This window comes from Somniosus microcephalus, chromosome 8 (genome assembly GCF_052327205.1).
Source record: "Somniosus microcephalus isolate GS21.2 chromosome 8, FLI_Smic_1.0, whole genome shotgun sequence".
Taxonomy (NCBI): Eukaryota; Metazoa; Chordata; class Chondrichthyes; order Squaliformes; family Somniosidae; genus Somniosus; species Somniosus microcephalus.
In genome coordinates, this window is record NC_140994.1 from 16664709 (window position 1) to 16692225 (window position 27517).

Sequence of the window (27517 nt, forward strand, 5' to 3'; positions counted from 1 at the left end):
ACCTAAAACAAGGCTGAAATTATTGACTTAAAAGACTCGGTGAATACTGGGTGGGTACAGTAAGGATGTAGCCATACATTAACTCCACAACTTTATTTTCTTGTAAACAAACATTTATTTCAAATGCAACGTTTCCATTATTTTGGTATTTGCAAGAGCTCCCCCATGACTCCAGTAGCACCTCTCCACCCTTAAACAGTCACTAGAGTAGATATGCACGGTATGTTCTCCAATAAATTGATCCCCTGTAACGCTAGCGGCATTGGTAATGTGGATTTTCAAACTGATTACGATCTGTCTTTTAATGACGATCTACTCAAACAAATGAAAGAGAGCAATTGTTTTGGAGCAGATGTTTTCTCCCCCGCCCCACCCTGGGAGATTCCCTTGATTGTCATTTGCACTCGTTCTTCCGGTTCAGTGACTGCTTAAGGGAACTGGAGCAAATAAAAGGGGTCATGAAGCAGCCCTGGAAATGCAATGGTTTGAGAAAAAGAACACCAAATAGGATAGAGCATGGATTTGCTTGGATTAAGTCTTGCCCAGAAACTTCCTTACATCAGATGTGCATACAAGGGTTTCTATAACAGGCTGGACGTCTGCAAGCAGATGGCAATACTGTAGTTAAGTAGATGCACCTGCGCTGGATGTGCTGTGCTACAGGAAAGTATATTCTCTGGATGTCCGAAATAACAACAGAAAACGCTGGAAAAACTCAGCAGGCTAGGCAACATCCGTGGAGAGAGAAACAGAGTTAATGCTTCAGGTTGAAACCCTTCTTCAGAACGGAGAAAAAAAGCAGGAAATGAAACAGATTAAAGGCCAGTTTGGGGGCTGGGAAATGGGGGAGGGAATGAAAGAACAAAAGGGGAAGGTCTGTGAGAGGTGAAGAGACATTGAGAGATATTCAAGACGAGAGGAGATGGTAATTGTATTCTCTGGATGTGTTGGGAGTGTCCTTTTAAGCATGCTGAATAAAGCAGGCAACAAAAACAAACCCAGTACAAAAGCAGAACCTAAATTTTAAAGTTATGGAAAAACTAAATGGAGATAAAATTGAAACATGAGTTCGAGAAACAGAATGGGGGGAATGGAGAAAAAAAGTTTGTACATCCACAATGACTTGCATTTATATGGCGCCTTTAACATAGAAAAATGCCCCAGAGCACTTCGCAGAGGTAAAGTCTAAAGCTTAGATGGCGAGCCAGAGGAGATATTAGATGGGATGACGAAAAGCTCGGTGGAAGAGGTGAGCTTTTAGGAGGAGAGGGAGGTGGAGGCATAGAAACATAGAAGATAGGAGCAGGAGTAGGCCATTCAGCCCCTCGAGCCTGCTCCGCCATTCAACAAGATCATGGCTTATCATCCAAACTCAGTACCCTGTCCCTGCCTTCTCCCCATATCCCTTGATCCCTTTAGCCTTAAGAAATATATCTAACTCCTTCTTGAATATATTTAATAAGTTGGCCTCAACTGCCTTCTGTGGTAGAGAATTCCACAGGTTCACCACTCTCTGGGTGAAGAAATTCCTCCTCATCTCTGTCCTAAATGGCTTACCCCTTATCATTAGACTGTGACCCCTGGTTCTGGACTCACCCGCCATCAGGAACATCCTTCCTGCATCTAGTCTGTCCAGCCCTGTTAGAATTTTATAAGTTTCAATGAGATCCCCTCTCATTCTTCTAAACTCCAGCAAAGATAAGCCCAATCGACCCAATCTCTCCTCATACGTCATTCCTGCCATCCCAGGTATCAGTCTGGTGAATCTTCGCTGCACTCCCTCCATGGCAAGAACATCCTTCCTCAGATAAGGCGACCAAAACTGCACACAATACTCAAGGTGTGGTCTCACCAAGGCCCTGTACAACTGCAGCAAGACATCCTTGCTCCTGTACTCAAACCCTCTCGCTACGAAGGCCAACATACCATTTGCCTTCTTAACCGCCTGCTGCACCTGCATGCTTACCTTCAGCGACTGGTGCACAGGGACACCCAGGTCTCGTTGCACTTCCCCTTTTGCCAATTTATTGCCATTCAGATAATAATCTGCCTCCCTGTTTTTGCCACCAAAGTGGATAACCTCGCATTTATCCACATTATACTGCATCTGCCCAATCACCCAACCTGTCCAAATCATACTGGAGTTTCTCGGCATCCTCCTCACAGCACACACGCCCACCCAGAGGCGTAGGGGTTTAGAGCAGGGAGCCTAGGTGGCTGAAGGCATGATCACCAATAGTGGGCTGAAGGGAAGGGTGGAAATGTAAAACTAGGTGTCAGCAGCATACATGTGGAAGTTGACCCCGTGCCTATGGATGATATCACCAAGGGGGCAGCAGGTAGATAAAAAGGAGGGGGGGGTCAACGATAGAGCCTTGAGGGATTCTAGGGGTAACAGTGCAAGGACTGCAAGCGAAACTATTGCTGGAAATACTTGGCTACAATGAGTGGAACCAAGCGGAGGCAGTCCCACTGAGCTGGGAAACAGAGGAAAGGTGCTGGCGAAGGATGGTGCGGTTGGACTGTGTCAAAGGCTGCAGAGTGGTCCAGGAGGATGTGGGTTTTTTTTTTTTTAAGTAGAAGATGAAGGCACAAAGTAAGAGGAAGGAGAAAAGGTGGAGAGCACAGGGAGCCACTGAATAGTAGAGAGAGCCCCTGCAGAGCTAAAACACACAACATTGCAATTGTTTCCATTCGGGAATCGGCCTGAGCGACCTTAGTCCTGAAGCAACATATTTCAGGCACCACCCAGGAGAAATAGACTCGTCGTCTTCATTGGTATGAATGGAAGGAAGCGAGTCAGTGTTTTAAATTCATTTCATTCCCTTTTGCGCTTTTGATTTTTGATGACTTATCAGCTCTTTCATCTCAGATCGACCACACAAAAGAACCACAAGGAACCCCTTCAAATTCAGACACTTGGTGACCATGAATTCACCTCTTCAAAAGGTGTTAGCTACAAGCCTTGGCTGACTGTTTTCAGAAACACTTTTTTTCCTATTCTCTTCTCTCCCGTCTCTTGCTAACATGGGAAAGAAGCAGGTCACACGGATTTCAGTAAAAGTAGAAGGGCGGTCAGTGAAACTTTTCATATGATGCCCACTGGAACTGTGGAAAAACACCCAGCAATACAATCATGAACAGTGTCCTTCCCAACATTGGTCTGGTGGTGTCAATTTAAGCTGTAAAATACCCAGGTAAAGCACCAGTGGTTAAAGGTCTGTCACTGCTAGTGATAGTACTGGGAGCAATTTGAGGTGACGTCGCGCAACAGACAAGAACCTAAGAAATAGGAGCAGGAATAGGCCACTTGGCCCCTCGAGCCTGCACATGGCACAACTGTATCTGATTAAGATTTTCCTCCCATAACATATTGGTACTAATACGCCAAAGAAGTTCAATAATAACACTAGGAATGAGAGCACTCGCACCTCTGAGTCAGAAGGTTATGGGTTCGAGTCCCACTCCAGAGACTTGAGCATAAAATCTAGGCCGACACTCCCAGTGCAGTGCTGAGGGAGTGCTGCACTGTCTGAGGTGCCGTCTTTTGGATGAGACTTTAAACCGAGGGCCCCTTCTGCTCTCTCGGGTGGGCGTAAAAGATTCCCATGGTCACTATAATCGAAGAAAAGCAGGGGGGAGTTCTCCCTGGTGTCCCGGCCAATCAACATCACTAAAAAAAATTATTTGGTCATTTCACATTGCTGTTTGTGGGACCTTGCTGTGTGCGAATTGGCCGCCGCGTTTCCTAGATTATAACAGTGACTACACTCCAAAAAAATTCTTCACTGGCTGTAAAGTGCTTTGGGACGTCCTGAGGTTGTGATAGGCGCTATAGAAATGCAAGTCTTTTTCAGGTATCCTTGGCTCTCCAAGTTAAAACTGGCCACTGTCTTTTTTTGGTTGTGATTTTTTGCTGCATTCCTACTTTGATAATATGACAGGATGCAGTGTTGCATTCAACACAATGCATGGAAGTGGAAAAACATCAGTTGCTGTACTTTCATGTGGTAATTTTTGAGTGGTGAAGTTTGAACATTTTGGGCTAGAAATTCAGTAAGGCCCCGCCAGCTTTGCGCCCAGTTACCGCCCAAAGAGGGCTTCTGCGCCAATAGAGGAGTTTGCGCTGATATTCAGCGCAGCGGTAATGGCGGCGGTAGCCGGTAGCGCTGCGCCGGCACCGATGACGTCATCGGTGTGCGCAGTGCCCCGGTTCCGCCCCGATACCGGCCCGACCCCCATATTTAGTTGCGGCCGCCTCTTCCGCAGCGGCCGCAAACAACGTTCTGCAACCGTGGCCGTCCTGCAGCCTTAGTGGCGCTAGTTAAGGCGGAGGTGCGGCCGGCCACTTTTTCGGCGGCTGCCTGCCCGCACCTCCTTCCCCGGCCTCCTCCACACCCCCCCCGCGGCATTGCCAGCTGCTTTCCGCGAGCCCAGCACTTCTCCGTGGTGCCGGGCTCATTTGCCGGCACTATCAAGCGGCGATCTCCCCGTTGCAGGCACCTCCCCCTTAAGAGAAGGAGGAGGCCTGCAGTACCGCAGCCTGCCGCTCCGCAGCGGGTGGCGCAGCGGCACCTACAGCGCTGAAATTCAGTTTCAGCGCCCCAAGCGGAGGCGGGCACACCCTGGAATAGCGCCCGGTTCTGACTTGGGGCGCAAAAACTGAATTTCTGACGGTCGCAACTGGCTCCGCACGCAGCGCTAACTTTTGGGCGCAAGCGAGCTGGCGGGGCCTTACTGAATTTCTAGGCCTTCATGTTTTGTCATTCCAGTAAGGTCTTAATGAAGTTAGCTGTGGCAGATTTTCTTACTTTTATTGACCACATTAAAAAAAAATCGCGCACCCCGGCACTGTACTGGATTGCTGTGCACTGACTGTGGAAACGAATGTTTGATCTCAGGTACATTGCTCGGGGAGGGGAAGGGGGTGTTGGCAATGGTGGTTGCAAGGCTCAAAGAGCATGGGCGCTTGTACAGTGTTTATGCGAGGACGTTTCGAGGGAACGTCACATTGCCCCTGCACGCCTCTTAATGTCTGTCGCTGGGTAGCATTGTTGGAAGCGGAGAACTATCTCACCTGCTGCTGGTGACACTTAGCCCAGAGAGACAAAAAGGGAGAAGAGCAGAGGAAGTTAATCTTCAAATAACCAAAAGGGTGGAAAGTTCAAGCTCTAGCCTCTGAAGTAGAAAGCTAAGTTTAAAAAAAAACATGTTGCTGGTAGTACACATGCTTTAAAGAGTTGAACTAGCGGAGAAAGCTCAACGTGCATCTTTGAGCCTGTAAATTTGGAACACTCACCCCTCTACCAGGCACCTTCTTTGATGTCCCATTCACTTGCCAGCTTGGAGGAAGGGAAGCATACTAGAATGATGCTCAAGAACAGTCCTCGTCTGTTGGCTGAATGTGTCCTACAGCAAAGGTTCCTCAGCCCAGTGGACAATAGACCCAAAGCGCAAAACTGCCTCTAAATGTGTCCGAGTGAGGGAGGGGTGTACATGGCCATAGAAAGGATTTGGAAAGGACTCGAGAGAGAGATGTACTCAAACAGCCTACAATCAATTTATACATATAAAATTGATAAGGTGACCTGATAGAGGTCTTTAAAATTATGAATGGGTTGGAGAGGGTAGATGTGGAGAGAATGTTTCCACTTGTGGGAAAATCCAAAACTAGGGGCCATCAATACAAGATAGTTACTAATAAATCCAATAGGGAAATAAGGAGAAATTTCTTTACTCAGAGAGTGGTTAGAATGTGGAACTCACTACCACAGCAAGTGGTCGAGGCAAATAGCTTGGATGCTTTCAAAAGGAAACTGGACGAGTACATGAGAGAAAAGGGAATAGAAAAATATGCTGAAAGGCTGGGATGTGGTAGATGGAATGGGAGGAGACCCGTGTGGAGTATAAACACCAGCACAGAGCAGTTGGGCCGAATGGCCTGTTGCTGTGCTGTAGATTCTGTGTAATTCGACATCAAAACAAAAGCAAAATACTGCGGATGCTGGAAATCTGAAAACCCCCCAGAAAATGCTGGAAACACTCAGTGGGCCAGGCAGAAACTGAGGAGCGAGAAACAGAGTTAACTTTTCCAGCATTTTCTGTCTTAATTTCAGATTTCCAGCATCCGCAGTGTCTCACTTTTTGTTTTAGTGGTTAAGTCACTGCCACTTCTTCACCCGGAATACCCAGTTTGAAGAAGTTCTGCTCTTCTCTCCGACGGGATTTCTAGTTGTCTCTTTCACTTTGTTAAACTGTTAAATCTCTGACCTCTTCCAGTTCTGACGAAGGGTCATCGACCTGAAACGTTAACTCGGTTTCTCGCTCTCCACGGACGTTGCCTGAACTGCTGAGTGTTTCCAGCATTTTCTGTTTTTGTTTCTAATTTTGCATCGTTTGGACATTTCATCGAGAGAGAGAGAGAGAGAGAGGCCGCATTGCCAGCACAGGAAATGGACAAACATCACAGTGGCTCAGCAAAAAGTGCTCTTCTGAGCTACACGGTTAGGATAGAGTAGAGGTACCATTACTCTACGTCTAACTATGACTTCTAACCCGGGAATGCTCGATTCTGACATTAGGCAGCCAAAAGGGAAAGTCTTCAAATTCCTCACTACTAAAATCCCATCGTTATGAGCACAAAATTGTCACAAAAAAAAAATCTATTTTCTTCCTTATTGGGACCTGGATATCTGTACCCACCCCTCCCCCCCCTCCCCTGTCAGTGCTTGCCGACCCATCACTCATTTCTGGCAACAAGACCAAGATAAGACAATGAAGGGATAGCGGTGTAAAAAGCTTGCAGCCCTCTCATATTTGTTCCATTTTCAATTGGGGAAAATGCCAGTGGACATATTAAATATAACTTGACTTCCAGGAACTGTGTACCCTATATATTATGTGTGTATCCATGCAATGATCTGGTTCAGTTTAGTCTGAGTTTTCTCATCTTTCTGTGCGTGTGAAGTGAGATTCCACCCTCACCCCGCCAAGTTGTTGTGTTGAAAAACATTAACAGATGCTAAACACATTGGAGCGAAAGGCCCAAATGTGATGGGATAGCAACAGAGATGATGGTAATAGGAGCTTTAGCACCATACTGCGTGTGGCTTTTTCTTTTGTCATCTGTGCCATCGATTGTGTAGAGATAAGTTATAAAACTAAAAAGGAGTCCTCAGCTCTTCACAGGACATCACCTCCTAAAACCTACAGCCCCTTGTTGAAATAGACGCAGTTCACTTTGTCTCCGTACTTGGCGGTTATGGAGTCTCTCAGCTCTGGTTCCAATTTAGAAACTGCCATAGAACTGTGGAAAAGTGGAAAAAGAAAATCTTTGAGAATGCAGCCGTATTTCTACAACAGCAATTAGGATTCAAAGTCAGAGTCAGAACGGCACAGGAGGCGGCTATTTGGCCCATCGAGTCCGTGCCGGCTCTCTGTAGAGCAATCCAGTCAGTCCTATTCCCCCGCTCTATCCCCGTAGCCCTGCAAGTTTATTTCCCTCAAATGCCTATCCGGTCTCCCCTTGAAAACATCGAGTGTCTCCGCTTCCACCACTTCCGTCGGCAGCGAGTTCCCGGTCATCACCACTCGCTGCGTAAAAAAGTTTTTCCTCACGTTCCCCCTGTATCTCTTGCCCAAAACCTTAAATCTGTGTCCCCTAGTCCTTGTACTATCAACTAGTGGGAGCAGCCTTTCTCCGTCTAGCCTATCCAAACCCGTCATAATCTTGTACACCTCTATCAAATCACCCCATAACCTCCTTTGCTCTAATGAAAACAAATCCAGCTTCTCCAACCTGTCCTTGTAGCTAAGAACCCCCATTCCCCAGAACCATTCTGGTAAATCTCCTCTGCACCCTCCCAAGGGCCTTCACATCCTTCCTAAAGTGTGGTGACCAGAACTGGACGCAATACTCCAGTGGTGGCCTAACCAGCGCTTTATAAAGGTTCAGCATAACTTCTCTACTTTTGTACTCAATACCTCTATTTATGAAGCCCAAGTCTCCCTTGTCTGGATGAGAATTTAAGACTACAACTAAAGTGTACACGTGCCGTGGGTCGCTCAGCAACAGATGAGCATTTCGATCCTAATCTGGAAGCACCCTCCCTCATGTTCCCCTCTCTACACACGTTGGGGAGGCACAGCTCGATATCCCCCTCTCCCCAGGCACCGGAGGCACAGCTAGATATCCCCCTCTCCCCAGGCACCGGAGGCACAGCTCGATATCCCCCTCTCCCCAGGCACCGGAGGCACAGGTCGATATCCCCCTCTCCCCTAGGCACCGGAGGCACAGCTAGATATCCCCCTCTCCCCAGGCACCGGAGGCACAGCTAGATATCCCCTTCTCCCCAGGCACCGGAGGCACAGCTCGATATCCCCCTCTCCCCAGGCACCGGAGGCACAGCTCGATATCCCCCTCTCCCCAGGCACCAGAGGCACAGCTCGATATCCCCCTCTCCCCTAGGCACCGGAGGCACAGCTCGATATCCCCCTCTCCCCAGGTACCGGAGGCACAGCTCAATATCCCCCTCTCCCCAGGCACAGCTCGATATCCCCCTCTCCCCAGGCACCGGAGGCACAGCTCGATATCCCCCTCTCCCCTAGGCACTGGAGGCACAGCTCGATATCCCCCTCTCCCCAGGCACCGGAGGCACAGCTCGATATCCCCCTCTCCCCTAGGCACTGGAGGCACAGCTCGATATCCCCCTCTCCCCAGGCACCGGAGGCACAGCTCGATATCCCCCTCTCCCCAGGCACAGCTCTATATCCCGTCCCGCCCATGCACACACACATACACAAGGCATATTCCCATGCCCCTTTCTGTTACACGCAATGTTCAGCGGACTACTCAAGGCACCAGCTCAGGCAAACCCTACAGTCACTCAAAAAGTTAGGACTCCAACATTAACGCTACCCTCCAAAACTGAAGGGTGGACCAGTCTAGCTTACAAAACACAGAGGTCATCAACGCTGCTCCGCTTACCGAGAGGTCTGCTTTAAGTGAAACTTGTAGCCTACTGAATTATTATGCAGCGTACACCATTACAAAAATGAAGATATCTGCACACTTAGAGGGCTGTCTAACAGATGTCACTTTGTTATGCTTTACAGCTGTTGGTTATAGGCAGCGTGGGGATTGACGTTGAGACAGAAACCTGCGCCTGATGCGATAGAAAGAAAAAGGGGCCGTGCTGCTCACACCTCATGCTCCGATTCTTTTCACAAAAAGGTCCTGGTCCTCATCTAGCAGTCTGCTATTACTTTCCAGCACCAACATGGGCGACTCAGACCCCGTCCGTGCAGCACACAGAGAGAGACACCTCTGGAAACCAAGTTTAATCCGGGCTCTTGAGGTATTTCCGGACTGCTCAGTCTGCGGTCTCGAATTCCCTTCCAGTAATTCAGTGCAGGTGGTTCTTTATCAGCTGTGGCTCGGTGGGTAGCACGCTCTCTCTCTTGCCTTGGAGTCAGAAGGTTGTGGGTTCAAATCCCACTCCAGAAACTTGAACACAAAAATCTAGGCCGACACTCCCAGTGCGGTGCGGAGGGAGTGCCGCACTGTCGGAGGTGCCGTCTTTCGGATGAGGCGTTAAACCGAGGCCCCGTCTGCTCTCTCAGGTGGACGGAAAAGATCCCATGGCACTATTTTGAAGAAGAGCAGGGGGAGTTCTCCCCGGTGTCCTGGCCAATATTTAATCCCTCAGTCAACATCACTAAAACAGATTTTCTTGTCATTATCACATTGCTGTTTGTGGGAGCTTGCTGTGCGCAAATTGGTTGCCGCGTTTCCTACATTACAACAGTGACTCCACTTCAAAAAGTACTTCATTGGCTGTAAAGCGCTTTGAGACGTCTGGTGGCCGTGAAAGGCGCTATAGAAATGCAAGTGTTTCTTTCTTTCTTACATTAATTCTAGCAAACACAACACTGAAAGAAAAGAACTCTTAATTGCCAACCTACAGAACATTAAATGGTTACACTCACCACCTCTGAGGGAAAAGTGAACACGCAGTGGGCACCATGAAAGTCAAGCTGTGAAATAAAAAAAAAACACAAAAGTATTTCTATTTCTCCTTTTAAAACGTAGGTTCGTAGCTTAAAAATTAAGAGTGTTTATAAAAAACTGAAGTGATGGTTAAAATCCATTAGGTACAATAACAAATACACAGAGAAGGCCGTATACAGTACATTCAGTAGGACGGGCAAGAGGGCACCTGTTCAGGATGGTGAAGGGAAAATTTAGTACAGATACCAGGAAGTATTTCCTTACATAGAGTGGGGATTAACAACGGGAACAAGTTTCGAGGAAGGGTAATTGAGACCCCTCCTAAAAGGGAACCGTCGGGTGTTAGAATGGGAAGGCAGCAGGGCTGGAATAAAGCATGTGATGAATAGACTGAAGGGCTGTCTTCATCTGATTTTATCAGAATGCAGGTGTCAGCTGTGGCTCAGCGGGCAGCACTCTCTCTCTCGCCTCAGTCAGAAGGTTGTGGGTTCAAGTCCCGCTCCAACGACTTTGAGCACAAAAATCTAGACCGACATTCCAGTGCAGTGCCGAGGGAGTGCTGCACTGTCAGAGGGGCCGTCTTTCGGATGAGACGTTAAACCGAGGCCCCCGTCTGCCCTCTCAGGTGGGCGTAAAAGATCTCAGCGCTACTATTCCCAAGAAGGACAGAGGGAGTTCTCCCCGGTGTCCTAGGGCCAATGTTTATCCCTCAACCAACATCACTAAAAAAAACCCAGATGATCTGGTCATTATCGCATTGCTGTTTGTGGGAGCTTGCTGTGCGCAAATTGGCTGCCACGTTTCCCACATTACAACAGTGACTACACTTAGCGAAGTAATTCATTGGTTGTAAAGCGCTTTGGGACGTCCGGTGGTCGCGAAAGGCTTGCTTTCTTCTTTATTCTGTGCTACAGTATCTACTATTAATACACAGTCGGGTAGATTTTCCAAGTCAGCTCCCGCGTAGTGAGGTGCGTTGCCCCCCCTGCCAGCACACATCAAGGAACGGCCACACAGTGAGGTAGTTTGCGGCGGGCACAGACCATTAACAGTCTTGCAAATAGCGCAGTTTATGCTTCAAATGTGTTTTAGCGCAAAAAAAAACCCTGTAGCGTTTTCTATGACTGGGACTCACTGTGAGCAATGGCAAGGAAGATTTAAATAAAATAATTTAAAATTGATTTTAGAATGTCATTTTTCATCGCCTGCAACAACACAAACTCAGCTCACACACACACACACACACATATAGTGGGCTCCCCCAGCTGTATATGGCAAACCAAGAGGGTTCCAAGGTTCTGATGCCCAGTCTGTGCTGCATCTTCTGGGGCAATTGGTCTCGGTGTCCCCAAGTTAGTAAGTGGAATATTGGCCAGGATTCCCACTCCCGAGCCGTATCTAGTGTCACGTGCAGGAAGTCTACGCCTATGGAGACATTCAGCTACAAGGCCCCTGCGGCTGAATTACCTGTGACACTCGCTGTCCAGGCTAGATAGGGTTGATAGAGAGAAACTACTGCCTCTGGTGGGCGGAGTCCAGAACAAGGGGGCATAACCTTAAAATTAGAGACAGGCCGTTCAGGGGTGATGTCAGGAAGCACTTCCTCACACAAAGGGTAGCGGAAATCTGGAGCTCTTTCCCCAAAAAGCTGTTGAGGCTGGGGGGTCAATTGAAAATGTCAAAACTGAGATTCATAGATTTTTGTGACGTAAGGGTTTTAAGGGTTAAGGAACCAAGGCGGGTGTTATGTTCATTAATAACTAGTCGTTTTTATTAAGAACAGCTAGCTTTTGCTAGACACTTTATTGAGCACATGTGGACTAGGTACAGTATCTGTAGAGGCCTCCATCTTGACTGCTGCCTTGTGGGTAGCCTAGTGCATCCTGGGTAGCCCACTCTTATATACATACAGCACCACCTAGTGTACCATTCCAGAATGACAGGTTACTGATCATTACATCCCCCTTTCTTTGAGGTTAAACAAAATCAGTATCAATCAATAACAACATAAACATCTTCAACAGTCAATACATTTTCAATGTAGTTTTCTTTGTACTCAAAGATTAAGTCTATCAGGCTTTTTTTACTTCACGTGTGGATCTTCTCAGCACAGGTAAGTCTGATGTGTTTTCATGAGAGCCTGTATGTGTATTTGTGTTAGATTGTTCTGGTGGTGAGTGACAAGATTCAGTTGCAGCATTGTCATCGATTTGCTCTTCGATAGTCTCTTGTGTTTTTAGGAGGGAACGGCGGTTCCTCCTGAGAATCTGTCCTTCCTCAGTTCTAACAGTGCATGACCTTGGTCCTACTTCAAGAACTGTAGCTTTCCTGTTCCATGCATCTGGATCCTCAATCCTGACAACATCATCCCTTGTCAATGGTTTCAGAGTTTTGGATGACTTGTCATAGTATGATTTCTGTTTCAGCTTTAACAGTTGAAGTCTCTGTCTCAGTTCCTTACGCTGCTTTGCTTTTGCACAGCAGGGTAGCGTGGTACGCAACTTGTGACCCATTAGGAGTTCAGCAGGTGAAGAACCAGAGTCTAAAGGTGAGGCTCAGTAGCTCAGCAGGGCGAGATAAGGATCAGACTTGCTTTCTGTCACTTTCTTCAGTAGCTGCTTGAGAACTTGAACACCCTTCTCTGCCTTACCATTCGACTGAGCATACAAAGGACTGGATGTGATGTGTTGAAAGTCATAATGTGCTGCAAACTGTTGTCACTCCTTACAGTTGAAGCACGGACCATTGTCGCTAATGGCAATCCTGGGAATTCCATGTCTGGCGAAGATGACTTTCACATGCATTATGACACTGCTTGCTGTGGTGCTTGAGAGCAGCGCCATCTCAGGATAGTTAGAATAGTAGTCAATCACTATTAGATAGTCTTTACCATTTAAATGAAAAAGGTCCATACCAACCTTTTGCCATGGTGCTGTTGGTATGTCAGCTACTATCATTGGTTCCTTTGCTTGTTTGTTTTGGTGTTTCTGACATGTCTCACATTTGCCTATCATGTGCTCAATGTCCTTATTTATGCCAGGCCAATAAACAGCGTCTCTTGCTCTCCTTTTGCATTTTTCAATTCCGAGGTGTCCCTCATGAATCCTTTTGAGCATGTCTTGACGTAGAGCCTGTGGAATGACTATTCTGTTCTGTTTTAGTAATAGTCCACTTGCGATACTCAATTCTGACCTTGTGAAAATATTTTGGACAGGAACCTTTTGGCCAACCATGATGAATGTTCTCTATTACTGTTTGTAACACTGCATCTTTTACTGTTTCTTCTGCTATTTGCTTTGATTTTGTGTCTGACACGGGCAGCGCAGCAATCACCATACTCACATGAACATCCACGTCTTCTTCAGTAGAGCTCACATGACTCATTGTGGGTGCTCGGGATAGTGCATCTGCTAACACTATGTATTTGCCTGGTGTGTAGATCAGTTCAAAGTCATATCTTTGCAGCTTCATCATGAGTCGTTGAATCCTTGGAGACATCTCATTCAGGTTTTTTTTAATGATGGCAACCAGTGGGCAGTGGTCTATCTCAACTGTGAAGGTGGGAAGTCCATATATGTAGCTATGAAACTTTTCTAGTCCAACTACGAAGCCTAGACATTCCTTTTCAATCTGGGCGTATCGACACTCAGTATCAGTCATAGACCTGGAGGCATAGGCAACAGGCTTCCAATCTTCACCCTCTGCTTGTAGCAAGACCACGCCTAGGCCATCTTTTGATGCATCCGTTGACACTTTGATTCTTTTTGTTGGGACAAAGAAGGCGAGTACAGGTGTGGTTGTCAGCACTGTTTTGAGGTTTATCCACTCTTGTTCATGTCTTTCTGTTCATAAAAACTCATTTGTTTTACGTAGCAGATCTCGCAGACAGGCTGTCTTGGCTGACAAGTTAGGAATGAACTTTCCAATGAAGTTTATCATCCCCATGATGCGTAGCACTCCTTTTTTGTCAGTGGGTCGGGGCATTTTGAGTATGGCGTTTACTTTTTCCATATCTGGCTCTATTCCTTTACCAGATAGATTATCTCCTAGGAAAGTGACTTCCTGGACGCCAAACTGACACTTGGCTTTGTTGAGCTTCAGTCCATTCCGGCGTATGCTCTGTAGCACTTTAGTCAGTCTCTCATTGTGTTCTTTCAGTGTGGAGCCCCAGATGATGATGTCATCAACATAGACCCGAACTCCTTCCAGACCTTCAATTATGTGTTCCATCGCTCTATGAAAGATTTCAGATGCAGATATTATCCCGAAAGGCATTCTGAGGAAACAATACCTGCCAAATGGTGTGTTGAAGGTACAGTATTTGGTGCTCTCTTCATCCAGTTTTAGTTGCCAAAATCCTTGAGGCATCGAGCTTTGTAAAGTATCTGGCACCTGACATTTCACTGGTGATTTCTTCTCGCTTGGGAATCTGGTAGTGTTCACGTTTTATGTTTGCATTTAAGTCCTTTGGATCCATGCATATTCTGAGATCATTGTTCTTTTTCTTTACACATACCATGGAGTTAACCCAGTCTGTTGGCTCTTCGACTTTCCTGATGACACCTAGTGTGGTCATTCTGTCCAGTTCATTCTTGAGCCGGTCACGCAGGGGTGCTGGAACTCTTCGTGGAGCATGTACCACTGGCTGAGCATCCTGCTTTAGCTGGATCTTGTAAGTGAATGGTAGAACTCCAAATCCTTTGAACACATCCTGGAAATTATTCACTACAGAATCCACCAAGTCATCTGGTCTGCTTATGGCACAGTTTATACAGTAGACTCTCTTGACCAGTTCTAAGTCCTCACAAGCTTTGTCACCCAGTAGTGAATCAAGTCCTTCAGCCACAACAGAAAACATGAGATGATGCACTTTGTCTTTGACTGTCACTTTAAGTCTGCATACACCTAAGCTATCTATTTTCTGTCCATTATAGTCCTTCAGTAGTACTGACTTTTTCTGTATTTTGGGCTTTTCTTTCATATTGTTGATGTCACTCATACTGATTAAGTTTGCTTTTGCCCCAGTGTCTAGTTTCAATGTAACTAATGCTCCATTTACCTGCAGTGGGATCATCCATTTGTCCTCTTTTACTGCATTAACTTTATGTTCAGCATTGTTAATTCCTGAGGGCTGCACATTTTCTGTATCCTTTTTGATATTGTCACATGACACCATTCCTACAAAACATGTCTCACTTAAATCAGTGTCCTCAATTACATTAACTCGTTGCCCTTTCTTAGTTTTTACTTTTGAAAAGCATTGTTTGGCAAAGTGATTCTTTCCATGACATCTTGTGCACATTTTTCCAAACGCTGGACATTGTTTTAACTGGTGTTTGTAACCACAGCGTTTACAATTAAAAATTCCTTCCTCCGATTGCTTTTCACTTCTGTTCTGCCCATGTGTCTTCCCCTTGTAGGACACAGCACCGACAGCAGCACTTACTGCAATCGCATCATCATTGATTTCACTGAAAGTCTTGGCATGCTTTTGAGCTAGCTCGCTAGCTTGGCATATTTTCACAGCAATTTCCAATGTTAGTTCGGTTTCTCTCAACAGACGTTCCCTGATTTTTTTATCATGAATACCAAACACAATCTGGTCATGAATCATGGATGCTTTCAGCTCAGAGAAATTACATGTCTGTGCTTTCCGTTTCAGATCAGTCAAAAAGCTATCAAAAGTCTCATTTTGCTGCTGTGTCCGAGAAAGGAAGAAGTACTTCTCATAGGTTTCATTCTTTTTGAGAGAACAATGTGTATCAAACTTCTTTAGCACATCGTCTAATTTTTCTCTGTTCTCCTCTGGATTAAATACAAATGTATTAAATACTTCTATCGCCTGTGGGCCTGCAACCGTGAGCAGCAACGCTATTTTCCTTGCGTCTGGCTTCGCACCGTACCCGATGGCAGCAATGTAGAGTTCGAATTGTTGTTTAAAAGTCTGCCAATTGTAGTCGACATTTCCTGTGAGTTTCAAATGCTCTGGTGGCTTCAAATTCTCCATGTCGCGTTGCACAATATTAAGCAGATCTTACCAATCCTGGTACCATGTTATGTTCATTAATAACTAGTCGTTTTTATTAAGAACAGCTAGCTTTTGCTAGACACTTTATTGAGCACGTGGACTAGGTACAGTATCTGTAGAGGCCTCCATCTTGACTGCTGCCTTGTGGGTAGCCTAGTGCATCCTGGGTAGCCCACTCTTATATACATACAGCACCACCTAGTGTACCATTCCAGAATGACAGGTTACTGATCATTACAGCGGGTACATGGAGTTCAGATACAGATCAGCCATGATTGAATCGAACGGCAAACAGGCTCGATGGGGTTGAATGGCCTCCTCCTGTTCCTATGTCCCAAGGCTCACACATTAATGGGCCAGAAATTCGGGTCCCCACGGGTGAGTACGCGCTGGGTACTTTTAGCCCCGTTAGAAACTGTAATTAATTTTTTCAAAAATTTAAATTATTGTTTAAAATAGTTATTTTATGTAATTTATAGTTATTTTAAAAATGTGATTAAAATTTTTTTTTTTTAAGTTTTAGTTATGTTTTGGGGCTGAATTGTATTCATAGATTCGACAGGTCTTCCTGTCAAATCTATGAATACAGATTCCCTACTATCATTGGCTCTCCATGGCCCACGTGATCCCAGGGGATGCTTCGAACTAACTGCGCCCCTGGGATACGCAAGCACTGCGCGCCGGCAGCTGGAGGAGGCCCAGGATCGGAATCCCACGCGGGCTCAAAGCACAACGGCCAGCGGGCTAGGTAAGTACAGGTCGGGGGCTTGCACCCGCGGGAAGCCTCTGACCCGAATTTCTGGGCCATTATTAATAGCCAGTTGGGCAAGATAACAGAGGATACGTGTGGAGATGTACTCCAGCAAGGACACAACTTGCTTCGGAGAGAATTGGGAGGGGAGAAATGGTAGAAAAAGGAAGTGTTCATATAAAAAAAACCATATAGACCAGTTATACCAACAATGCAAAGGTTCACAATGACCCAAACTGTGCAAGGCAGAGTTGTTGAATTAAATTTAGGCAAGGCTGGCATCACCTCGAACTGGTATGAAACAAAGCTTTAAAAGTTTCCAGGCAATCCATCATGTTTGACATTTTTATGGGCTATGTAGGGTAGTGGTTATGGCACCGGACTAGCAATCAGAGGTCATGAGTTCCAGTCCCACATTAGCAAGTTGTGATGTTGCGTTCAATAAATCTGGTCAGTTGTGGGCTGGCAACAGGAAAAAATGCTCATGAAAGCTGCTGGACTGTCTTCAGAATCTAACTGGTTCATTCTTGTCCTTGAAGGAAGGGAACCAGCCAGCACTTACCTAGTCTGGAATGCACGCGTCAGCTGTGGCTCAATGGGTAACACTCTCTCTCTCGCCTCTGAGTCAGAAGGTTGTGGGTTCATGTCCCACTCCAGATACTTGAGCACAAAAATCTAGGCTGACACTCCCAGTGCAGCACCCAGGGAGTGCTACACTGTCAGAGGTGCCGTCTTTCGGATGAGACGTTATAAACCGAGGCCCCGTCTGCTCTCGAAGGTGAATGTAAAAGATCCCATGGCACTATTTTGAAGAAGAGCAGGGGAGTTCCCCCCGGTGTCCCGGCCAATATTTATCCCTCAATCAACATCACTAAAAAACAGATTACCTGCTCATTATCCCATTGCTGTTTGTGCGAGCTTGCTGTTGGTGCAAATTGGCTGCCGCGTTTCCTACATTACAACAGTGACTACACTTCAAAAAGTACTTCATTGGCTGTAAAGCGCTGAGGTCGTGAAAGGCGCGAGTCTTTCTTTCTTCTATCTGTCACATGAATCTAGTCCACACTATGTGGTTCAATCTTAAAGCCCTTTGACGTGGTCAAGCAAGCCATTCGGTTATGTAATAAAAAAAACAAATCCTGTTACTTGGATACATGGAGCAATTAGGAATGAGGAATGTGTGGCCTTGTCATTCACACCCTGAACAAATACAGTATGTAGATGTGAAACTGTTAGTACTGCCCAGGTCTGCTGGGCCAGTCTTACTCGAAGGTGGCACTGGCCTCAAGCTAGTACCTATAGTGTAATGACCAACGGTCCCTTTAAGCTGCGTGGTCGCGCAGCGCTCTGGTGCTCCCTTGCAGGCTTCTCAATGAAAAATCCGGGCATGCGCGGAAATTTGAATGGGCCGCAGAGCCGCTTAAAGGGGCCGCGCGCCCCCTCCCCCCAAAAAAAATTAAAGGGAACATTCGTAATGACCTGCTAACATCTGCATTGGGCTATAAGCCTGGAAATTCCCGGTGATCAGTTGATGACCCTTTCCCAATAAAGTTGCAGCAACAGCGTCAGATCAGCCATGATCTACTTGAATATTCTCTAGCGTTTAGAAGAATGAGAGGTGATCTCATTGAAACATACAAAATTCTCATTGAAACATACAAAATTCTTACAGGGCTTGACAGGGTAGATGCAGGGAGGATGTTTTCCCCTGGCTGTGGAGTCTAGAACCAGGGGTCACAGTCTCAGAATAAGGGGTCGGCCATTTAGGACTGGACGAGGGAATTGGATGTAATATCTCCAAATTTGCAGACGACACAAAGCTGGGTGGGAGGGTAAGCTGTGAGGAGGATGTCATGAAACTCCAGTACGATTTGGACAGGTTGGGTGATTGGGCAGAAACATGGCAAATGCACTATAATGTGGATAAATGTGAGGTTATCCACTTTGGTGGCAAAAACAGGAAGGCAGATTATTATTTGAATGGCAATAGATTGGGAGAAGGGGAAGTGCAAAGAGACCTGGGTGTTCTTGTGCACCAGTCGCTGAAGGTAAGCATGCAGGTGCAGCAGGCGGTTAAGAAGGCAAATGGTATGTTGGCCTTTGTAGCAAGAGGGTTCGAGTACAAGAACAAGGGTGTCTTGCTGCAGTTGTACAGGGCCTTGGTGAGACCGCACCTTGAGTATTGTGTGCAGTTTTGGTCACCTTACCTGAGGAAGGACGTTCTTGTCATGGAGGGAGTGCAGCGAAGATTCACCAGGCTGATACCTGGGATGGCAGGAATGACGTACGAGGAGAGATTGTGTCAATTGGGCTTATACTCACTGGAGTTTAGAAGATTGAGAGGGGATCTCATCGAAACCTATAAAATTCTGTCAGGTCTGGACAGACTGGATGCAGAAACGATGTTTCTGATGGCCGGGGAGTCCAGCACCAGGGGTCATAGTCTAAGGATAAGGGGTAAGCCATTTAGGACTGAAATGAGGAGGAATTTCTTCACCCAGAGAGTGGTGAACATGTGGAATTCTCTGCCACAGAGGGTGGTGGAGGCCAGTTCATTAAATATATTCAAGAAAGAGTTGGATATATTTCTTGAGGCTAAAGGGACCAAGGGATATGGGGAGAAGGCAGGGACAGGATACTGAATTTGGATGATCAGCCATGATCTCATTGAATGGCAGAGCAGGCTCGAAGGGCCGAATGGCCTACTCCTGCTCCTATCTTCTGTGTTTCTATGTTTCTATGACCGAGATGAGGAGACATTTCTTCACTCAGAGGGTGGTGAATCTTTGGAATTCTCTGCCCCAGAGGGCTGTGGAGGCTCAGTCATTGAGTATATTCAAGACAGAGATCGATAGATTTTTGAATATTAAGGGAATCAAGGGATATGGGGATAATGCGGGAAGGTGGAGTTGAGGTAGAAGATCAGCCATGATCTCATTGAATGGCGGAGCAGGCTCGAGGGGCCGAATGGCCTATTCCTGTTCCTATGTTCCTAACGTTACGGTCACCTGTCCTTTTATGTGAATCTTATTTTGTACCAAGAACACGATCACACTAAAAGTCAGAGCAACGAAACAATAAAAAAAACAGAATTGTCTCTACACAAAATCTAAACCTACAGACGACAAGTAACAGAGCTCAGGGAATGCAGCAGTTCTGGGTTATTAGCTGCTATAAGTGCATGACCCTTATTGTACAATTTGATCTTTAAATGTGTACAAAACTGAATTGGGCTACAGGGCAGTTGCCAATAAGAAAAGCAGAACATTCAGAGCCATGATTCAGAAACACCCTGGAAGAATTTTCATAAAAGCACTAAAGGAATGTCGCAGAACCCTGCTTTACAATGTTATACAGGGAGTAGACAAAGAATGGATTTAGTGAGACACAGGACAGAAATGCACACACATAGTGAGAGAGTGTGTGAAGGAGAGGGAGGGGGGGGAGAGAGAGCGAATGCAAGCAAAAGCTAGAGGCAGAAAACAAAGACACACAACAGAGAAGGAAACACATCTGCACAGATTTCAGAGATAGACACAACGCACGCACAAGTGACGGATACACTTTCCATCCCCAAGAGGGAGATGATTGTGCACAAGTGGAAAAGCAGCAGCGAGTCAAAGGCCGAGATTATCCAGATCAGCTCCACTATTGATGCTGATTTTAATCATCACGGAAAACAAATACTCACACCGTTGCCAACGCCATATAGCTTGTGGGAGCAGAACAGGTTAGCCAGGTGATTGCAACTGCAGAATTATTGAGTAGTTTTTTGTTGAAAGACCTGGGTGAAGGGCCACAGCCAATAGTACATGATTCCACCAACAGTAGGACAGATGAGACAAATCACAAAATAGTGATAAAAAATCATAGGCCTAGAAATTCGGTGGGCTGCGCCACCAGTTAGCGCCTAAAGAGATCACTCAGTGGCTTTAGCGCCACTGGCCGCGCCTCCCGCGATATTTAGCGGGGCGCTAATGGCGGCGTTAGCCTGTAGCGCTGCGCTGCCACCGATGACGTCATCGGTGTGCGCAGCGCCCCGATCGCGATATTTGGTCGCGCCCCGCCTCTAACGCCGGTCGCAAATCGCGCCCGGTTCACGGGGCCTACCTGTGGCGGTAGTGGCGCAAATTAAGGTGGAGGTGCGGGGCGGCCATTTTTTTCGGTGGCCGCCTGCCAGCACCTCCGTCCCCGGCCTCCTGATCCCCCGGGCAGTGCCGGCTGTGTCCCGAGTGCCCGGCACTTCTCCTCGGTGCCGGGCTCTTTTGCCGGCACTCGCGATCGGTGATCGCGCTAGTGCAGGCCCCTCCCCCTTAAGAAGGGGAGGAAGGCCTGCAGTACCGCAGCGCGCCATGCCGCAGCGTGTGGTGCTGTGGCACGTTGCGCTGCGATATTCAGTTTGAGCGCCCCAAGAGGGACGCGGGGTGCCTCGAGCAGCGTCCCGCGTCCCTCTTGGGGCGCTCAAACTGAATTTCCGGCGGGCGCAACGGCTCCGTTCGCAGCGGTAATTCCGGCGCCTAGGTGAGCTTGGCGCCCCGTTTGGAGCTCCACCGAATTTCTAGGCCATAGAATCTTACAGCACAGAAGGAGGCCATTCGGCCCATCGTGCCTGTGCCGGCTCTTTGAAAGAGCTCTCCGATTAGTCCCATCCCCACCTGCTCTTGGGGAATGACAAACTTGGGTTTTAAAAGCCTGTACATTGAAAGACTGAGGCCTAGAAATTTGGCGGGGCCCCAAACGGGGCGCCAAGCTCACCTGGGCACCGGAATTACCGCTGCGATCGGAGCCGTTGCGCCCGCCGGAAATTCAGTTTCAGCGCCCCAAGAGGGACACGGGGCGAGGCTCGAGGCGTCCTGCGTCCCTCTTAGGGCGCTGAAACTGAATATCGCAGCGCAACGTGCCACAGCGCCACACGCTGCGGCACGGCGCGCTGCGGTACTGCAGGCCTTCCTCCCCTTCTTAAGGGGGAGGGGCCTGCACCAGCGCGATGACCGATCGCGAGTGCCGGCAAAAGAGCCCGGCACCGAGGAGAAGTGCCGGGCCCTCGGGACACAGCCGGCACTGCCCTGGGGGGGATCAGGAGGCCGGGGACGGAGGTGCTGGCAGGCGGCCACCGAAAGAAATGGCCGCCCTGCACCTCCACCTTAATTTGCGCCACTACCGCCACAGGTAGGCCCCGTGAACCGGGCGCGATTTGCGACCGGCGTTAGAGGCGGGCACGACCAAATATCGCGATCGGGGCGGTAGCGGGGCACTGCGCACACCGATGACGTCATCGGTGGCGGCGCAGCGCAACAGACTAACGCCGCCATTAGCGCCCCAGCTAAATATCGCGGGAGGCGCGGCCAGTGGCGCTAAAGCCACTGAGTGCCCTCTTTAGGCGCTAACTGGTGGCACAGCCCACCGAATTTCTAGGCCCGAGAGACTTCGGGAAGTAAGGAATTTGGAGGTCCTGGGAATTAATTAAAAATACAAGACAGGACAATGATCTATGTTTTCAACACAAATATCAATACAGTATGGATGTGCGGAGAAGGAAAAACTTGTTGAACAGCATATTTGGAGCTCAGGAGGCACAACTGTCCCAGTTATAGACACCTAGTGAGGACAAAATTGGGCTCAGGCGTGATGACCTGTTAAGTATTTGAGTATAAGAGTAAAGACGTCTTACTGCAATTATATAGGGCCCTGGTGAGACCACACCTGGCGTACTGTGTACAGTTTTGGTCTCCTTACCTAAGGAAGGATATACTTGCCATAGAGGGAGTGCAACGAAAGTTCACCAGACTGGTTCCTGGGATGGGGGGATTGTCCTATGAGGAGAGATTGAGTAGACTAGGCCTATATTCTTGATGTGCCTTCAATAACCACAAAACTAGAAGTTATAGACTTTAACAAGTTGGCTTTTAATCACTAAGATCAGAGCTAACATCTCAACACACCGACTGGCTCACAGGAATGAGTCACACAGATCCTGAGATCTTTAAGTAAGAGAAGTCAGGGGCGGAGCCAAGAGCCAAGACCTGGAACCTTCCAGGTTAGTCAGGAAAGAGGAAGTGAAACTATACACAGTGTGGGGGAGGGTAATATACATGAGTGCAAAACGAATACAGGCAAGACAAACAGATTTCATTACAATTCTCTAGAGTTTAGAAGAATGAGAGGTGATCTCATTGAAACATAGAAAATTCTTACAGGGCTTGACAGGGTAGATGCAGGGAGGATGTTTCCCCTGGCTGGAGAGTCTAGAACCAGGGGTCACAGTCTCGGGATAAGGGGTCAGCCATTTAGGACTGAGATGAGGAGAAATTTCTTCACTCAGTGGGTGGTGAATCTTTGGAATTCTCTACCCCAGAGGGCTGTGGAGGCTCAGTCATTGAGTATATTCAAGAGAGAGAGCGATAGATTTTTGGATATTAAGGGATTAAGGGAATCAAGAGATACGGGGATCGGGCAGGAAAGTGGAGATGAGGTCGAAGATCAGCCATGATCTTATTGAATGGCGGAGCAGGCTCGAGGGGCCGAATGGCCTCCTCCTGCTCCTAATTCTTATGGTCTTATGCTCCAGTTGAATAGCCTACAGCCACTTACTAAGGTCTAAGGATAAGGGGTAAGCCATTTAGGACTGAGATGAGGAGGAATTTCTTCACCCAGAGAGTGGTGAACCTGTGGAATTCTCTACCACAGAAGGCAGTAGAGGCCAATTCATTAAATATAGACAAGAAGGAGTTGGATATATTTCTTAAGGCTAAAGGGATCAAGGGATATGGGGAGAAAGCAGGGACAGGGTACTGAGTTTGGATGATCAGCCATGATCTCATTAAATGGCGGAACAGGCTCAAGGGGCCGAATGGCCTACTCCTGCTCCTATCTTCTATGTTTCTATGTCTATGTTTCTATGTCACAAGGGGGCACGGTGGCATAGTGGTTAGCACTGTTGCCTCACAGCGCCAGGGGCCCGGGTTCAAATCTGGCCTCGGGCGACTGTCTGTGTGGAGTTTGCACATTCTCCCTGTGTCTGCGTGGGTTTCCTCCGGGTGCTCCGGTTTCCTCCCACAGTCCAAAGATGTGCAGGTTAGGTTGATTTGGCTATGATAAATTGACCCTTAGTGTTAGGGGATTAAATACGTGGGGTTACGGGGATAGGGTGGGATATGTGTCGGTGCAGGCTCGATGGGCCGAAATGGCCTCTATCTGCACTGTAGATTCTGTGATTCTGTGAAGAATGTCAACTTTGGCAAGGAGGAGGAGAGGAAGGGAAAAAAGTGGCGTTGGGAGGGGAGAAAGGAGTAAACAGTGACCAGGAGAAGACCAGTGTTGTTTCTAAGCACAAGGGGGTAGAGTTTCTGCTCAGTTGTGCTCGTTTTTTTTGCCGCGATTCGCCCAAAATGGGCGTAACCCGCGCAAAAGGTTGTGGAATTTTAAGAGCAAATTACATTCACCGCAGATTGATTTTCCGTGATCTTTCACGCTAGTTTAAAAAACATCAATCTAGAAGCCGGCCCCACCCATAAAACTGGTCACAGCCCCCAGGATGAATTAATCACCATTGGGAGTTTCCGCTAATTGCGCTCGTTTGCGGGGTTTCGAGGAGGCTCTAAAAAATTAAGCTGGTTCTCGAGGGCGCTTGGACACAAATAGGCACGTTTTACAAGCTTTTTGAACTTTAAAAAAAAAAATGTACCCAGTTGAACTAGCAAATGGGTCTGTATTAAATAAAAACAGAAAATGCTCAGGCAGCATCCGTGGAGAGAGAAACAGAGTTAATGTTTCAGGCCGATGACCCTTCGTCAGAACTGGAAAAAGCTGGAGATGGAACAGTTTTTAAGCAAGTGTGGGGGCAGGGAAAGAGGGGAGGGGAGGAAAGAACAAAAGGGAAGGTCTGTGATTGGGTGGAAGGCAGGAGAGATTAAATGACAAAAGGGGTGATGGTGCGAGGGGAGGGGGGTGGTAATTGGTTCTGTAGATTTTTTCAAAATCATTTTCAGTAATTTAAAATCAGGTTACTCACAGGCAGTGGACTGACACCGTGATTAAAATGCTTATTTTTTTTTTGCGATAAACCCATTTTCAGCTGTATTAATCAAACTTTACCACATTCCCACTCTTAAATATACCAAGGGTTATTTTTTTAAAGCAAACTTTAAAAAAAAAATTACGTTCTTAATCACTGCCCGATGGCGCCGGTTCAGGGCAGAGTCTGCGTTCGGTGACATTCAAATGAGTTTGCGCGGCAACTCGAGGGGAAACAAAACCCCTCTCAAAACGAGCGCAATTTGCGGCCGGATTGCCGATTGCACCCAGAGCTTTTAAAAGGTGACTAGCACTTGTACTTACAAGCATCCAACCAGCATCACTTGCATCGGTGCATGGAGGAACTTAATTCTCTGCAAACGAAAAATATAAAACAGAATTACACATAAAACATCAAAGGGGGAAAAAATATTTACAGCACGGAAGGAGGCCATTCGGCCCATCATGTCCGTGCCGGCTGACAAAGAGCTCTCCAGCCTAATCCCACTTTCCAGCTCTTGGCCCGTATCCTTGCTGGTTACGGCACTTCAAGTGCATATCCAAGTACTTTTTAAATGTGATGAGGGTTTCTGCCTCTCCCACCCTTTCAGGCATCGAGTTCCAGACCCCCAGCACCCTCTGGGCGAAAAAAATCCTCCTCAAATCCCCTCTAAACTTCCGACTAATTACTTTAAATCTATGCCCCCTGGTTACTGACCCTTCTGCTAAGGGAAATAGGTCCTTCCTATCCACTCTATGTAGGCATGTTGGCACAGTTTGGTGAAACTCTAATGGCATACGTCACCAAATGGTTCCCGAACTGGTGAATTCTCAATTTCAGATGTACAACCACAGGAAACCAGTGAGTGCAGCCTGGGTGCTTCTACATCAGGGGCAATGGGGAGGGAGGGCAATAAATCAGGGAGTCACACCGAAGTGGCGATAAATACATCGAAGTCACAACACAGGAACAAGACATTCAGTCCAACCAGTCCATGTCAGTACTTATCTTCCACGTAAGCAAATAGTTCTAATCACATTTACCCGCCTTGTTCCTATATCTCTTCAACCACTTTTGCTTCCTCCCCCTAGCCAATCTAATCTTGAATGTTGACATAAGTTTCTGCCTCAGCCACTAACCCTGGAAGTGAATTCCAAGCTTCTCAACTTTCTGTGTAAAGATGTTTCTCCTGCCCTCAGTTCGAAATCTCTTGCAGTTAATCCTGTATCGATGGCCCCTCGTTCTTGCCCCTTTAACTACTGGAAACAGTCTGCTTCTATCTACCCGGTTCCATCCTTTTATAAATTTAAACACCATCCTTTTATAAATTTAAACACTCTGGTGAGCGTAGTCTACAGGCCCCCGAACAATAGCAATACTGTTGGACAGAGTATAAATCAACAAATAATGGAGGCCTGTAAAAAAGGTACGGTAATAATCATGGGTGATTTTAATCTCCATATTGATTGGACAAATCAAATTGGCCATGGTAGCCTTGAGGAGTTGTTCATAGAGTGCATCCGGGATGGTTTCCTAGAACAGTATGTAATGGAACCAATCAGGGAGCAGGCTATCTTGGATCTGGTACTGTGTAATGAGACAGAATTAATAAATGATTTCATAGTAAAGGATCCTCTTGGAAAGAGTGATCATAGCATGGTTGAATTTCAAATTCAGTTGGAGGGTGAGAAAGTTTTATCTCAAACCAGTGTTCTGATCTTAAACAAAAGATAATTACAGTGGCATGAGGGTAGAACTGGCTAAAGTGGACTGGAGAAATAAATGAAAGGGTAAGACAGTTGAAATGCAGTGGCGGACATTTAAGGAGATATTTCATAACTCTCAACAAAAATATATTCCAGTGAGAAAGAAAGATTTTAAGAGAAGGGAGCACTATCCGTGGCTAACTAAGGAAGTAAAGGATGGTATCAAATTGAAAACGAAGGCATACAATGTTGCCAAGATTGGTGGGAGACCAGAGGATTGGGAAATTTTTAAAAACCAGCAACGGATGACTCAAAAAATAATAAAGAGAGAGAAGATGAATTATGGGAGTAAACTGGCAAGAAACATTAAAACAGATAGTGAAAGCTTCTACAGGTATATAAAAAGGAAGAGGGTAGTTAAAGCAAATATTGGTCCCTTAGAGGATGAGACTGGGGAATTAATAATGGGGAACGGGGAAATGGCAGAGACTCTGAACAAATATTTTGTATCTGTCTTCACTGTAGAAGACACAAACAACATCCCAATAATGGATAATCAAGGGGCCACAGGGAGGGGGGAACTAAAAACAATCACTATCACTAAGGAAATAGTACTTGGTAAAATAATGGGACTAAAAGATGACAAGTCCCCTGGACCAGATGGCCTGCATCCCAGGGTCTTAAAAGAAGTGGCTGCAGAGATAGTGGATGCATTGGTTGCAATATACCAAAATTCCCTGGACTCTGGAGAGGTCCCAGCGGATTGGAAAACCGCAAATGTAACACCCCTATTTAAGAAAGGAGGAAACTATAGACCAGTTAGCCTAACATCTGTCGTTGGGAAAATGCTGGAGTCCTTCATTAAGGAAGCAGTAGCAGGGCATTTAGAAAAACATACTGCAGTCAAGCAGAGTCAGCATGGTTTTAGGAAAGGGAAATCATGTTTAACAAACTTGCTGGAGTTCTTTGAGGATGTAACAAGCAGGGTGGACAGGGGTGAGCCAGTGGA

The 27517-nt window shown here is 46.8% G+C and overlaps 1 protein-coding gene across 1 annotated transcript in view; it reads right to left on the reverse strand.

Annotated features, from left to right (window-relative positions):
• Positions 1-78: 78 nt before the first annotated feature.
• Positions 79-27517, reverse strand: part of sfxn2 (sideroflexin 2) — a 115834-nt gene continuing 88395 nt past the window's right edge. The window contains exons 10-12 of the mRNA XM_085994293.1: positions 25126-25175; positions 9988-10035; positions 79-7306 (exon numbers count right to left, since the gene is read on the reverse strand). Coding sequence (XP_085850419.1) covers positions 7207-7306; positions 9988-10035; positions 25126-25175 — 198 coding nt within the window. The 3' untranslated portion in view covers positions 79-7206. The remainder of the gene's footprint in view (positions 7307-9987; positions 10036-25125; positions 25176-27517) is intronic.